Source organism: Lathyrus oleraceus, chromosome 5, assembly GCF_024323335.1.
Source record: "Lathyrus oleraceus cultivar Zhongwan6 chromosome 5, CAAS_Psat_ZW6_1.0, whole genome shotgun sequence".
In the NCBI taxonomy this organism is placed as follows: domain Eukaryota; kingdom Viridiplantae; phylum Streptophyta; class Magnoliopsida; order Fabales; family Fabaceae; genus Lathyrus; species Lathyrus oleraceus.
The window spans coordinates 110,866,416-110,882,873 of NC_066583.1; the positions used below are offsets into that span (position 1 = coordinate 110,866,416).

Sequence of the window (16,458 nt, forward strand, 5' to 3'; positions counted from 1 at the left end):
TGAGCAAAACAGCAATACATTAGTAGCATCTGAACAAGAATACGCTATAGAAGTTCTGACTCTGAACAACGGTTGTCTAACTCCAGAAATTCTCAGCGCTATCTGAAGAAATCCATCAGAACTCAAAAGAGATTAACATCAGAAGCAAGATTTCAAGATTCTCCAGAAACACAAAATACTCTGAGCATGGAATTGCTAATCATGAAAGAGTAACGTTTAAGTCAAGAAAAGATTTGCAAATGGATTTCCTAATTGAGAAAGAGACGTTAATCTACAACTTCAATAAAGAAAATACTACTTGTGGTAAGTAGTCATTTCAAGAAGAAAAAGTCATCCTGCAGAAGCTATTTATGTGATGGCGTAACTTCATCTCAATATCCACCAGTTTCAACTACTACCTCACTGATCTATATAAAGGATTGCAAATCAACATTCAGCTACACTACATATACAAGGAAAAATTATACTGAAACATCAACACAAGAAAACCTTCTTGCTCTCTAAATCTTCACGAAGCTTTTGCTTATAACGTGAATCACTTTGTTCATACTATTGTAATATTTGCTTTCCTAGAAGCACTCTAGATTACATAAATCTTTCATTCATTGTTTGTTGATTTCCTCAAGTGACTTAGTGTAGTCTGTAAACTTGAGAGGGCTAAGAGATTTTTCTCTTAGACGTTGTTTGTAATCTTTCAAGATTAGTGGATTAAGTCCTTGTTGAAGGCGAAATCACCTTGGCCGGGTGGACTGGAGTAGCTTTGTATTATAAGCGAACCAGTATAAAATCCTTGTGTGATTTTCTTTTTGAAAAGCGCTTATTTTTCAAAACAATTCAAACCCCCCCTTTCTTGTTTTTCTCACCTTCAACAACAACATCAAAGTCAACAACAACATCAACAACAAGACGCCCATGATGAATTGTCTTCCGACTCATCTCTGTCTCCCGCAAGATAAAGACAAGAAGACTTGGGCAAGGGAAAACGCAAAAAAGTTGGCACAAGATATGGAACAGGCGGTCACTATAAATAAAATGTATTCATTCCATTATATCAATAAAATATTTCTTCCATTATATCAATAAAATGTATTTCTTCCATTGTAATTCTTAAAAAAATAAATCATTTCTATTATTAATATTTAAAAAAAACATTTTAGTATTAATATTTTAAAAAAAACAATATTAGAAAACTATTATTATTATAAAAAAACTATTATTATTAATATTTTATTTTAAATATTTTTATAAAAATATTATTATTATTTTAAAAAAATCAATTATATTATTTAAATATAGAATTAATTAAAAAACTATTTAATAATAATTTTAATAAAGTTATTTAATTATATAATACTTTTTAAAATAGTTATAAAAAAACTACTCCCTTCACTAACTCGGCCAATGAATGGCCGAGCCTACCCAGCGAAAAAAGTCCTTCATCAACTCGCTTAATGAATGGACGAGTCCAAATAAAAAAATAGGACAGTTTGGAAAAAAAAATCAAAGTGAGATATTGCTGAAAAATTATTTCAACATTGGGACATTCTGGGAAAAAAAGTCCAGAATAAGTGTTTTGCCTGACTTGCTTATTGATCACATTCTCTCATTCCTTCCGACCAAAGAAGCCTTTGCCACGAGCATCCTTTCAAAATGTTGGAAACAACTCTGGCGTTCACAACGCACCATCTACTTAGATGACAGATCCTTTCCAGACACTTTCGCCTTTCGCAGTTTCTTCAATTCCTTCATTACCATGCGAGATAAAACCCTACCAATCCTCTCATTCCACCTTAAATGTCAATATCGCTTCTTCTGCTACAAGGATTTCCACGATTTTGTTTATGCCGCTATCACAAGACGTGTAGAAAACCTAATCATCGATCTCTGCCATCCAACCACATTGCCTTTTTAGTTCTAACCACAAAAACCTTGACAGTACTCAAATTGAAGAGAATAAAATTGAAAGACGTTTCTTTCGTTGATCTTCCCTCCCTCAAAGTCCTTCACTTGGAATATGTCACTTTCACATATATTGACTATCTCCATAAACTTCTATCTGGCTGCCCCATTCTACCAGAGTTGGAAATTAATGATTTAACAGTCAATATCCCAACTAGGATGTCTCCTACAGACATGGCAAGCCTATCCAATTTGGTCAGAGCTAACCTTTCCGGTGATTTCATGATTGGGTTTGAGTGGCTTCATAATGTAGAGCATCTCCACATACAACTTGTATGTATCAATATCTCTCCCTTGTCCAAATTTATCACTTTCATTCTTCCATACTAACATCTTTCTTACTCAATGCAGAATTGGAGCCCACCTACTATTACCGGTGTGTTTCACAATTTAACCCACCTCGACCTTATATTCAGCTTTGACAGTGAAGATTTTGCGGTTTTCAAGTGGCGTTGGCTCGTACAAATGCTTCAAAATACCCCCAACCTTCAAACTCTTATCATTCATGAAGCCTTTAAGGTTACTACCATTGCCCCCTCTCTTTTTTTTTAGTTCTACTTCTATCTATTTTAAAAAAAATTCAATTGTTTATCATTCAGGTTGATGTTCATGCACTCTACTATTTCCCTATTAAAGAATGGGAGGACCCAGAAATTGTTCCGGAATGCCTTTTATCTCGTCTTACAACATGCGAATTTAGAAATTACAGTCACTTGAATTGTGAGCTTCGATTTGCAAAATATATACATGACAATTGAGAGTGACAAACTCTTTGACACAAATGAAAAGCTTCAAATGTCAATAGATTTATCTTCGTGCACAAGGATTTCATCCACGTGCAAACTCTTATTTATTTGAATGATACTTGATAGAGCATGCGTGCAATAGCCACATAGAATTCCAGAGCTTATTAGATTGACCTGTCATTGTTGTTTTGTATGGACTAATGTAAGCTAGTATGATTACACTTTTTCTAAATTAGATTGACAAAGAAAAGTTAGAACACCTCCCTTTAGTTTCAATTGTTGTGGAATGGATGCTTACAAGTGACTCACTTAAAGACGAAACCGTTCGTTGTTCTCACAGATGTGAATGTTCCCTAGACAAGTCACTGTTAATAATGAGTTGGTCTTCATATTTAATGTTATGTTAGATATCATATTCAGAATTTATTTTTGTTGCATTGCCACTTGATAAAACTTTTTCCTACATTTCTAACTTCCCAAGCTCACGTTTAATTAGATCCATCTTGGTTGGGAGTCGGCGGCCATTAAAAATGGAGGTCATTGTAGTTACTTGGTGACTTAAAAGAATTTATATGTATAATAACGTCTGTCCTTGCTGAATAGTTACGAGCTCTTTATAGGCATTGTTTGCTTTGTCTTTTGACCTATTAAGCTCGGATTTGGACACGGACATAAATATAGGATCCCGCTAATGTAAAAAACATAGGAAACGGACACAGATTTTATATATTAATATAATAATGCATAATTTATAAAAGTTTAAAATGAGAAGCAAAATTTATATTTATTTAAACTTTTTTAAAAATTGAATCGAACATGAGAATGTTGCATTCCTATGGCAATATTCCCGGGAATATTTTTTAAAACCTTGAAACAAACACACCCTTAAGGAATCACAAAGAACAACTTTCTTTGTCTTCTCAAGGATATGACTATACCCTAGTCTCCTTAAGGAATTTCAAACAACAAGTTTGAATAAAAAAAATTGTGTTTACAAGTTACTTCTACACAATCAGGTTTTACACAAATGAAAAACAAATACTTAAAGAAAAGTATGAACAAAGTTGATATCTCTTCTACACAAACAGGTTTTACACAAATAAAAAACAAATACTTAAAGAAAAGTATGCACAAAGTTGATATCTTTTCATGAAGAAACAGACTTGTCAAATTGTTGTAACCCTTGAATTTTTCTTCAAGTCTCCAAGTCCTACTTATAGCATAAGAAAGAGATCGTTGGAGGGCAAAATGGGGATACCACTAGAGCGGTTGTCCACTGTTGGATTAGTGAAAGGACTGACACATAGTACCGTCCTTCGCCCACAATATCAATGACTTGTGTGATGTATAATATTGTCATTTGCCCACGATATCAGATAGTGGAAGAAATATTTGATTTGTACCATGTACTATTTGATAACGTGTCCATTTTGATCTTATCTTCAAACTATTGGCTTCTGATGAATAGATAATGAAGCATAAAATGAAGAAACACACAGCTGGATTCAGAAACTTTAGAATCCTCAGTCAGAACCTTGACAACGTCAGTAGTCTGACTTGAGATCTTCAGTATCTTTAGTCAAAACCTTGATAACCTCAATGTATGGCTTAAGATCTTCAGTATCTTCAGAATCTTCAGTCAGAACCTTGATGACCTCAATGCATGGCTTGAGATCTTCAGAATCTTTAGTTAAGTAACATAACTTCAGAAGCTTGCCATTCTTCAGAAGCTTAATGATCAGAGTCACATCCAGAAGCATAAACCAAGAGAATGTTGCAGCAACAACATAGCGTCTCCTCAGAAACTTCTCAGGGTTGAATCAGCACAAAAGCAGAAAGATTATTGCAGCAACAACTTGAACATCTTTCAGAACTTCTCATTATTAATGCATAAGCGAAATTTAGAACACATTGTTCAGAAATTGATGACAATGCACGTCATAAACTCAAAATCAGAACTAGCTGTTAAAGCTACACAATAACAAACCAATAGGGTGCCAAAATTGTTCTCATATAAATACAACATTGTTATCATCAAAACTCAAGGTATAGATGCAAAACCAAATCTTATTATAACAATCTCCCCCTTTTTTATGATGACAAAAATATGTATTTTGATGAACATTTTTGTACAGGGTAATCACAAAAAGATACATCTTACAGAAGCACAAAGCTCCCCCTGAGATGTATAATCCTAAAAAGATAAAATCAGAACGAAAGAACACGTTCTTGATTAACCTTTTTGAAGTACCAGAATGATCTTCCATCAGAATCTGGTTTGTCTTCAGAAATTGCTTGATGTTATCCAAAGCACTGGTTGTTGACATCAACATTATGATGAGCTTCACTTCAGAAGCTTGGTTGAACTCTTTTGAAGAAGCTTCATAGTCTGGTTCTCTTTGAAATTCTCTTTGAATCTTTGAAAGAGCTTTCGGGGCCTGGTTATGTATTCTTCTTAAAGAGCTTCAGAGCCTAGTTATAAACCTTAGGACCTGGTTTAGTCAAGTACAATTCTCAGAACTTGATGCCGAGTTTTCAATTCCTCACAAATTGATGTCTGGTTAAAATACTTTTTAAACAGCAAGGTTAAAGCTTCAAACTCCGAGAGTAGACCATTTCCTCAAAAACTGGTAACTTAAGTTCTGATCTGAAAGACTTCAATAGCTTTTGATATTCTTGATTTTTCCCTGCAAGACACTTAACAAACTATTCTTCTAAGTAGTTATTATCAAAAATATTAAACAATATTTAGTTTCTGATTTATGAATATAGGTATATCAAAATGAATTACGATTCTCCCCCTAAGTATGTTTCTCCCCCTTTGTCATCAATCAAAAAAACATAGACAAATAAAATAAAAGTCATGAAAAGAAACAAACATGATTTTTGTAGGGTTTATGTTGAATGAATGTAATGGTTTAGAGTAGGGTTTATATGGAAAAATAGAAATTATGTAACGTATGATTACAATTTTGAAATTTAAATGTAATGGTATCTGGGAAACTTCGAATGGATTAGAAATTATATTGTAATTATATCAGTTTAATGTAAAATTGCCTTATTGAAATGATTGGAATTTGAAGATGTATGGTCTATGTTATGGAATTGAAATGCAAGGCTTATGCAAATGGGTAATGAACATGATTTGATTTAAAAATAACCAGATGAAATAGGCCTAATCAAAACATGGACTAGGTACTTGAAATGACCATATGAAATAGGCCTAAGCAAGACATGAACTTGGACTAGGCATGAAGAAATGATCAGATGAAATGGAAAGGCATGCACTTGGGCTCAAACCAATGGACATCGGCACAAGATGAAGGAAATCAAAACCAAGGAACCAACATGAATGGCCCTAAACAAAGGAATGTTGGGTGAAGCTTGACCAATCAAAAGAATCAAGCCACAATGGAATGATCAGATGAAATTAGGGTTAGGAGGGCACATACAAGGGTATGGGACACAATTAGGGTTTATGGGGCCCATGATCAAGTGGGGATCCCAAATTAGGGTTTTGCTTCACCAAGAAGCCATAGTTGAATCTTCAATGTTGGGAATAATACACTAGTCTCAAGAGATACCCCCATTAGGGTTTTATAGCTTTAGCTACCTTTAGCTGCAAGGAAACCCTAGCCTCCACTAGGTGCAAGCACAAAGCTCGGAATCCAAGATACTTGTCCTCTTGTATTGGACAATGGTTATGCAGATGAACAATTGTGAAGGGTAGGGTGAATTTTGGGGTATGACAGAGATCTTTTTTAGTTTAATCCCTTAAGTAAATTGAAACTTGTTTTATTTACTAAGTTTCATGGTAAACAAATTGGCACACCTGGTGGGACCCCTTTTGTGTGAATTTATACTTTTTGTTTTGGAAAAAAATTATTTTTTAAGTTCTTCATTTGAGAAACTTTTTATATTGTGAGTGTGCATGAGATTGAGGAGTGGTAGGATACCAAAAGAGAAATTAGAAACCTAGTGAGGAGATACATTAAGAAGATGGTTACTCCCAGAAACAAGAATAATGGATAACAACCAGCTAATAGCATTGGGGCAGGCACAGTTAATGAAAGTTCGACATAACAAGTCACCTTTATTGCTAACGCGATGGACATATCGTCAACAACGGTTATACCATTAAATCCATAAGAAGGGATGGTTTTTCCCCTTCCATAACACAGAGTTACCCAGTGACTCCCAGACCAATTATGGCAACGGATTTTAGACCTTTTGCCACCAATTTCACAATGCATATGTCGGGGCGTGAACAACCTTAAGGTATGCCAACATCAATGATGGCAAACCTACACACTAATCCTTCGACATTTGCTGACAAAGCTGAGAATGCATATTCACCAATACTTGCATCTGTGTCTGCCATATGTAACCCTGGTCGAACCATACAACCCCAAGTAGGAATAGGATTTGGTTCCCAAGTAATGCTAACACTTACTACAAATTCAGTGATGGTGATGAGACAACAAATGGACGATGGTGTCTGAGTTCGATGCATTAAAGTGAATTTCGGCTTATGTAGCCAAAAATAGATTAAAATCGGTATTAGAGGCCGAGATACCACACGAGGAGATCGAAGCCAACGAATTAGAGGTATTCAACATGGGGCAGAGAACCAACGTTGAGCCAAAGTTACTTAGAGAGACGCAACAAGCAGGCATAGAAGATCATGGCTTGAAAGGCCCGAGACTCGATTGCATCTATGATGATAAGCCTTTTGGATTCAAAAAGGATCATGTCGCGTCAACTACAAAGATGTAGCCCTTAGATCCATTTGAGGAAATCGACTTGGATGATAGAACCATTAATAGGGCAACATATATCAGTGTCGACATCGACCCGGGTCTAAGGTTAGAGCTAATTCAATTGCTTCATGAATTTAAAGATTGTTTTGCTTGAGATTATAACGAAATGTCAGGTTTGAGCAGAGATTTGGTGGAGTTAAACTACCAATAAAGAATGGGAAGAAGTCGGCCACGTAGATGCCTAGACGGTTTGCACAAGAGGTTATGTGTAAAATAAAATAGGGGATCGAAAGACTCTTGAAAAGCAAGTTCATAAGGATAACAAGGTATGTTGAACGTCTTACAAATATTGTTCCAGTGATCAAGAAAAATGGAACATTTAGGGTTTGTATCGATTTCAGAGATCTGAATGCAGGAATCCCAAAAGACGAATATCCAATATCTGACGCCAAAATATTGGTCGACTCAGCAGTGGTTTCAAATATCTCTTTATGCTTGATGGTTATTCTGGTTATAACCAAATTTTTATTGTAGATGAAGATGTGCCGAAAACGGCGTTTCGATGTCCAGGAGCCTTAGGCACTTATGAATGGGTGGTGATCCCATTTGGCTTTAAGAATACTGGGGCAACTTACCAGAGGGTGATGGATTCTATTTTTCATTATTATATTGAAACATTCATGCAAATATATATTGATGATATAGTCATTAAGTCTGCATCGGGAAATGATCATCTCGACCATCTTCGGCAATCATTCGAAAGAATGAGGAAGTACGGACTAAAAATGAAGCCTCTTAAGTGTTCTTTCTATGTACAAGTTGGAGATTTCCTTAGCTTTATTGTCCATAAGAAGGGCATCGAGATTAATCGGAACAAGAATAAGGCTATCATGGAAACTAAATCTCCTTCAACTAAGAAAGAGCTTCAATCTTTATTGGGGAAGATTAATTTTTTTAGGAGGTTTATCTCAAACTTGAGTGGCAATATTCTACCATTCTCACTGTTACTTCGCTTGAAAAAGGAAATGTTCAAATGACAGCTAGAGCATCAAAGGGTTTTTGATGAAATAAAGGATTACTTTATGAATCCTCCAATTACCCTTCAGTTAGAAATAAATGCACGAGGTTGTATATTTCTGCTTTAAACTTGACTATAGGAAACATGTTAGCACAATAGGATGATAATGGTATCAAAAGGGCAATTTATTACCTCGGTTAAGTCTTGAACGATGCAGAAACTATGTATAGTCTTATAGAAAATATGTGTCTTTGCTTGTATTTCTCATGTATGAAATTAAAATACTATATAAAACCAGTTGATGTGTATGTGTCTTTGAATTTTGACATTATTAAACACATCTTATCCAAACCAATTTTACATAGTGGAATTGGAAAATGGGCTCTTGCCCGAACAGAATATTTCCTACATATGTGCCTTTAAAAATAATAAAGGGACAGGTGGTCGCAAACTTTATCGTCGATCATGCAATAGTCGAGGCACCTCAAAATTATTTGGAGCTAGAAGCTTGGAAGCTATGCTTTGATGGCTCCAGCCATAAAAATGGAACTAGAATTGTAATTTTAATAATTTCACCTGATAAGATTCCGACGAAGTTCAAATATAAAATTGATGGCTCTTTCTCAAATAATGAGGCTGAGGATGAAGCTTTAATATATGATCCCAAAATCTTGTTAGATTTGGGGGCAAAAAGAGTCGAGATAAAAGGAGACTCTGAATTGGTTGTTAAGTAGATAACGAATGAGTATAGATGTATTAAGGAAAACTTAACCATGTGCTTTGATATATCCAACCGACTAATCGAGTGTTTCAATTTTATGGGCATTTAACATGTTCCTCGACTTGAAAATCAAAAGGAAAATTAGTTGGCACAAATTGCTTCAGGATACAAAGAGTTAAAAGAGAAGTTAGAGGATTTGATTGAAGTACGAGGAAGAGTAAAATCGACAAGGTTGTCTCCTTCGGATCTAATAATGATGAAGATGGGTTCATAAGATCTTGGAAATTTTGAGGTATTTGCCATTGAAAATTTGACTAATATTGACTGGCGAAGATCAATAGTCGAATACTTAAAGAATCCGACTGAATCAACTGCTCAAAAGGTTAAGTGCAAATATTTGAGTTATGTTATCATAGGGAACGAATTGTTCAAGAAGACTCCTAAGGGTATTTTTCTAAAATGCCTTGGTGAGAGTGAGGTGTATCTAGCTATATTGAACACTCATAGTGAAGCATGTGGTGCCCATTAAGTGTGACACAAAATGAGATGGTTGTTGTGTCGGCAAGGCGTTTATTGGTTACCATGCTAAAGGATTGGATTGAGTTCGCTAATAATTATCAAGAGTGTCAAGTGCATGCGGGCATTCAATATGTCCCTACAAGTGAATTACATGCAATTGCGAAGCCATGGCCATTCAGAGGTTGGGCATTGTGTTTAACTGGTGAAATTTGGCCAGCATCATCTAAAAGTCAAAAGTATATTTTGGTGGATATTGATTATTTTACTAAGTGGATATAAGTGATTCCTTTAGTCAATGCTGACCAAGAAGCAATAATAGAGTTTATTCAAAAACATATTATTTATAGATTCAGAATTCCTGAGACCATTAAAACTGATCAGGGATCGGTATTCATTGAGCGAAAGATGCAAGAATTTGCCTCTGAGATGGGAATTAAGTTATTAATGCCTACGCCTTATTACGCCCAAGCCAATGGCCAAGTCGAGGCAACCAATAAAGTTATTATTAGTTTGATTAAGAAACATGTGGGGGAAAAGGCAAATAATTGGCATAAAACTCTAGACCAAGTATTATGGGCTTGTCGAACGTCTCCTAAAGAGGCGATGAATACTACTACTCCCTTTCGATTGACTTATGGATATGAGGATGTTCTACCTGTCTAAATATATTTGTAGTCATCTCGAATTCAAAGGCATAGTGAGATTCCATCTAATCATTATAGGAATATGATGTTGGACTAAATGGTTGATTTGGATGAAGAAAGGTTAACAGCGTTGGATGTCTTAATAAGGCAAAAAGAGCGGGTATCTAAGGCCTGTAATAAAAAGGTTAAGATAAAGACCTTTTTAGTCGGAGACTATGTGTGGAAGGTTATTTTACCTATGGATCGAAGAGATATGACTCTGGATAAATGGTCTCCTAATTGGGAGGGCCCATTTCGAATCATTCAAGCATTTTCAAATAATGCTAATGAGATTGAAGAGTTAGCATATGATCATCGAATCCTGAGAGTAAATAGGAAATACTTAAAAAGGTATAAACATATGCTATAAGATATTCTAATTACAATAGAATAACATATATAGATGCGAAAGCGCCAAAATGGTATTCATAAAAGTATCAAAATGGCAAAGTAATTACAAAATACTAGAAGCAAAAAAAATCAAAGTACAAGTTAAACAGGGAATTTGGATTTGGACTCTTCGAGCTTGATCTTAGAAAAGTTGAGATTTGCCATTAATCGATCATGAGTTTCTTCCAGAGATTCAATTTCAAGTCCTAGGTTGAGAGCAGCTTCAGCATATTTAACACCTTTGGTGGCCTCCTGATCAATCATTTCTCTGGTAGGCAATGATTTCTCTCAAGCAAGCTAGCTTTTTGCTTTTCCAGATTCCCGATTTCTTTGGTCAGTTCAAGAATGTTGGCACAACATTGTACAATTTTTTCATCGAGTGAAGCTTTCGTGTATATTTACTCTTGGAGTTTATTTTCGAGCCTATCGACTTCCTCTCAGACGCATCACTCAAGTCTCAGGCTACAGCCATAGCCTCTTTTGTTTGTTGGAGTCGAGCAATGTTGGTTCTTTTAAGGTCGATGTCCTGACAGACCTTGTCAAAATAAGCTTCAAAGTCGAACAAGAATTGGACCATAGAATCAGAGACCCGGTGTTTCTTGAGCTCGACCAAGTTGAGCGTCTTCTTCAATAGCATTGAGGAGATCAACTTCAACGATATTTTCTTTTAGTTGCTGGATAAAGAGGTTTGCCTAGTCGTCACCTGTATCAGCCAACGAAGCATCAGAGGATTTGGAGGATTTAGAACCAGTTGAAAGTTCTTTGTATTTCGACTTGTTTAAAGTTCTGTATTATTTTCAAACTGTACATTTCGACATTGATGTCAAAATTATTTAAAGTTTATGATTCACATAAATATGTCATAGGGTATTTTCGAGTTTAATCCCTTAAGTAAATTGAAACTTATTTTGTTTACTAAATTTCACGGTGAACACTTGATCAAGTCACTTGCTAGAAAGGATGTAAGAGTTCACCAAATTGAACGAGCTTGAAAGAGAATCAAATAAGGAGAAGTCGAAGGAGGAACTTGTAGTAGATTTATGTGGTGATGCATCTTTTGAGACATTTTAGATTGTAATCGATACACTTTTTTTAATGTATTATCCTAAACGATGTAATCTTGATACGATTTAATACATAAGTAATATATATTCAGCAATAATGGTGTTAATGTCTACTATTTTAGTTTATAAATTTTAAGGTTTGCATTTTTTGTTTTTGCATACATAGGTTCTAGTTTGATTTTGGTTCAGGGTAATTTCATATATGTATATTCAAGTAAACCTCATACATATTAAAAAAAACATCATTGAACTTTTCGGATATGCATATCCGTAAACACTCTTTTTCGTAAAAAAAAATCAGGATTTAACCGGAGATACATCTTCGAAAAGTGATCTGATGACATGATAAGATTTATAAGATCAAAAGTGATCCAATACTTGTATAAATAGGGTGTCTCTCAACCTATATTTTCTACAAAATACACAACAATCAGAGAACGAATGCAAGTCGTCACCTTGCATTTGTGTATTTAAATGGCGCAAAGTCGTCGTTTCAATTAAGGGTCACCGATGACACACCTCTCACCGATATGATATTCAAACTGAATACTCTCGTGCGATATCCAGAAAGTCAGAGAGTTGTCAAGTTCGATATCATTCACCATCGATTGACAACGAAAGGAAGATACATTTCACCAACTTTGAACTGAAGCAGATGAAGATTTACATGTCATGTGGAGTACATTTTATTGTTACGCATCAAAGAGTATGATTGAAGTGGATGTGAATATTGAAAGATTCGTCGGCGATATTATCAATATGTTGCAATATCCTAAGCTACTCATTTATAACGATATGTAATGTTGAATTGATGTTAACAACTATCTATGTAATGTTTAATGTTTTAATTTAATGTCAAGTTGATTTTGTTTCTAGATCTTGCTCATACTATCTTTGTTTTTTATTTGAAATATCAGGGCTACTTTCGGATATGCATCTCAGTAAACATTCAAAGATGCAATTCCAAACAAAAATTAGGTATAATTGGGGTGTCTAAATTGTTGGCGTTCAATTTTGTGAGAAACAGGTACGTCCAAAGATGTATCTTCGAAAATATGGGACATCAAAAATATGAGATATTTTTTACTTTTTGTCACAAGTTTGGGAGAACCTATATAGATGGGAAAAGAAATTATCCATATATATATATATATATATATATATATATATATATATATATATATATATATATATATATATATATATATATATGAGTGAAAAAGAAGTTAGAGGTTGGGCTTATTGCCTTTAAATAGGCCCATTTAACCAAAGTTTGTTAGACAGTAATTATCTCTAACATACTATTACAAAACAGCTAACATAATTGAGTAAATTGTTAATTATAGATGAATGAAAAATGAACTTAGTAGTTATATTGTAACATTATGTGACAACAGAAAGGATACAAATTATTGAATTATGATAGACATGGATATTTCATCTATGTAGGAAGAGTCTTGTATTCATTATTGCAAAAAATATTAATATCATATACTATATGCTATTTATATTGTTTACACTTTTGCAATTCTATAATCATAAACAATTAAACAACACTAAACAATATAGTATTCAGCAAGTGACCAAACATATGAATTAGTTTATCATGGGCAAGATAGAAGGAGAATAGCCTATATCTGACAACTTGAACACAAAGTTGGTCCATTAGCAAAGGATTGTCAAAATCTGGCAGATGTGACCATCAATTGATAATTGGACTAGCAAAATCCAACAGAGGTTGCTATCCGTCGTTGAATAATTGTCAAAAGTCGTGTATATTTTGAAAATATCACCATCTTCTGTAGCAGAGATTTATTTTCCACAAGCCAAAACACCAAAATTTGAAATCATCTCCATTTGTGCAGAAGAAACTAATTCCTTTCATATTAGACGCCTCAAAAAGTCATTTATAATTATCAGCCATGAACTTCTTCAAAGTAAAGGGCTGGCAACTCTGGCAGGGAAGGCAAGTTTGCTACACATTTAAACTGTTCCAGAGAAATGATTTCATGTCAATACACTTGAAATAATAAGAATTAACTACAACAAAATAAATACTTAAAGTAAAAAAATAAAATAAAATAAAAAAATCACCTTGTTCTGCTTGTATTTGTCACGAACAGCTTTCAAGGATGCTGCCCTTCTTGACAAATACAAATCATGAAGAATGGTGACACATTCTTCCAAATCATCAGATTGATAACCCAGTGATTCATAAAGGGACAAAGTCTGCAATAGATTCAAAACATTAAGTACATTGAAAGACTACCCTCTTAGATAATCAAATAGATTTTAGTCCATAACATCAAGTATTTACCCAAGGATGTACTCTAGGCCGGATAATAAATTTGGCAAGAAATATAACAGAGGCAGCCACAACAGAAGGCAAGAATTTTATACACTCATAGTCAAGCAGGCTTAAATCAGCAAGATAGTTGCACAAATATTCAAACTGCAAATTGGAAGTCTGCAATTAAAACAAAAACAAACAAAAATTAGTGTCACTATGAAAGCATTTGACAATGTTAACTAGTAATGAAACAGTATTTCAACTTACCTTTCGATTCTCAGAAGCAATTGCAACAAACCTCCTAAAGTGAAACAAAATAAATAGCAAATAAATATAATCAGTACAAGTAACCTCACTCCAACAAAGTTTATATAATTCAAATCTAAGACATGAAAAAGGATCCTTACTTTAAGAAAGTGGTGACATTAGGGTTTCCCATTTCAAAATTTAGGGACTTGAGTATGTGAGCTTCCATCTCTAAAACCTACATTAACAGCAATAAATATGAGAAACAAAGCAAAAATGAACAAACTATAGAAATTTTGATACAGGAATAGAGAAATTAGTATTATATTTACCTCAGGCAGTTCATATGTGTTATCAGTAATTTGGCAGAAATCCACTGCTTTTGGTGGAGTGATTTCTTCATACTTCCTGCATATTTAAAATTGATGAAACTTTAATGCTTAAACAAAGCAGCGTGACATTTAAAATATATAAAAATAATAATTAAAAAAAAAGTTGTTGAGATCTTACGATGCAATGAGCATAGCGGAAACACCGAGCAACTGAAGCTTGGATCTATTGAGAGAATGGATAGATAGGAATCTGTCAATGTAGGTAACAGCTAGATGAAGAGTTTCAGGGAGAAGTTTGTATTCATCCGCAACCTCAACTAACCAATCCACCAATGTTCCCCTCATATTTGTAGTAATGCATGTCTGAACTTTATCCATGTAATCAACCGCTGGTCTTCGTTTTTCCTGCATCTGAGAAACAAGCAATCCATTAATTTAAACACACAGAAATCGTCAGTGAAAATACACAATGAATTGAGATATCATTAACACAAAAAATTGGGGGATTAGATTACCTCCATTGTGCGAAGATAATCGGAGATATCGGATAGGTAAGGCTCGATAATCTGCTGACTGTCACGTTTAGCATTGCTTTTGTTACAAACAGACTTATCCAAATTGGAATTAGGAAGTAAAGAAATTGTTGAAGTTAATGCTGATTTGCTGAGGTTAGGGTTTTTTCGACACTGGAGTTTCTGTAGAGGCCGGTAATCAGAAATGTCGAGATCTGGAAATTCTTCCAAAACGACCCTCTGCCTTTTGGGAACAAGGACAGACGGTTGTTGATTGGTGGTTGCTCTTTTCTTTGAGGCACGAGTCTCCATCTCTCTCTCTCTGGGTATAGTTCAGTGCTGCTCTGAAACACAATGGAAAGAGAAATGCGAAATACTAGGGTTTTAGAATGAATGGAAGTGAACCTTCATTTTTATAGTTAGTAGGTTTTCGTAGGATTTGAAAATGGGCGCAATTTGAGTTTGGTTTTTTCTTCTTCTTTTTTTTAATATGGCGGTCAAAGCGAGCGCTCGTTTTCTCCTTTCAATTAATTTAATATAATTAAATTCAAAAGGCTTGGGATGGCTCTATCCGCTATTGGTCTTTTTTTACTTCAAGCACTTTCACCTCTTCAATTTTTCAATATTTTAAATCTATTTTCAGATTCACCCGGAAGAAAATGCGGTAGAAAAATTTCACTTAAAATACTGCATATTTCAGGTAAAGAAAATACGCGCCAGTTATTTTACCAACTTTCTTTTTTGTTGTTGTTAAATGTGATATTCGTCATTTTTTTCCATCTATTAAAAATGCAATAAGTTAAAATGATGTCTTCTTTTCTTTTTTGCATAATATAATTCATGTGAAATCTTTGGAATTCTTGAGAACTTTGGTGAATAATTACTCATAATTAATATTATTATAGGATATGTTTAATTAGGATTGGTACTTTCATATTTGAATTTTTTTTTAAATAATCAAGTTTTTTAATTAAAAATCTAAAATAACTATTATCTAAAAATATTTATCAAAGTAATTATTTTTTCAAAAATATCTAACATAGGCGTCAGGTACATTGGCGCATCCAATGAAAATATTATTCATTTGCGCCACATGCATTGGTGCATGCATGGTCATGGTGCCACCAAGAGTGGTGCATGCATGTGTAGGCGCATGCATAGTCCACTATGTGTGCGTCAATGCATGTGGCTACTGCTTCACCACTCCATCTATAAATA

General features: G+C 34.3%; 1 protein-coding gene and 1 pseudogene across 1 annotated transcript; one reads left to right on the forward strand and one right to left on the reverse strand.

The window, feature by feature from the left end:
• The first annotated feature begins 1,405 nt into the window (after nucleotides 1-1,405).
• LOC127079060 (FBD-associated F-box protein At5g56370-like) lies at nucleotides 1,406-2,960 on the forward strand (annotated as a pseudogene).
• A 10,344-nt stretch (nucleotides 2,961-13,304) lies between these two features.
• On the reverse strand, nucleotides 13,305-15,689 carry LOC127088075 (putative cyclin-A3-1). The gene is made up of 8 exons (XM_051028985.1): nucleotides 15,244-15,689; nucleotides 14,907-15,139; nucleotides 14,729-14,804; nucleotides 14,558-14,634; nucleotides 14,418-14,451; nucleotides 14,178-14,327; nucleotides 13,955-14,089; nucleotides 13,305-13,848 (listed from the first exon to the last, which is right to left on the reverse strand). The coding sequence occupies exons 1-8, from the start codon at nucleotides 15,550-15,552 to the stop codon at nucleotides 13,777-13,779; spliced, it is 1,086 nt and encodes a 361-aa protein (XP_050884942.1). The 5' UTR covers nucleotides 15,553-15,689; the 3' UTR covers nucleotides 13,305-13,776.
• Nucleotides 15,690-16,458: the final 769 nt, after the last annotated feature.

Excerpts from the sequence above, each read along its gene's own strand:
- LOC127088075 (XM_051028985.1), bottom strand. The coding sequence starts at position 15,552 with ATGGAGACTCGTGCCTCAAAGAAAAGAGCAACCACCAATCAACAACCG. Across the intron at positions 14,635-14,728 it reads ACACATATGAACTGCCTGAG|GTTTTAGAGATGGAAGCTCA; the intron begins GTAAATATAATA and ends CTGTTAATGTAG. Across the intron at positions 14,328-14,417 it reads TTGCTTCTGAGAATCGAAAG|ACTTCCAATTTGCAGTTTGA; the intron begins GTAAGTTGAAAT and ends TTTTAATTGCAG.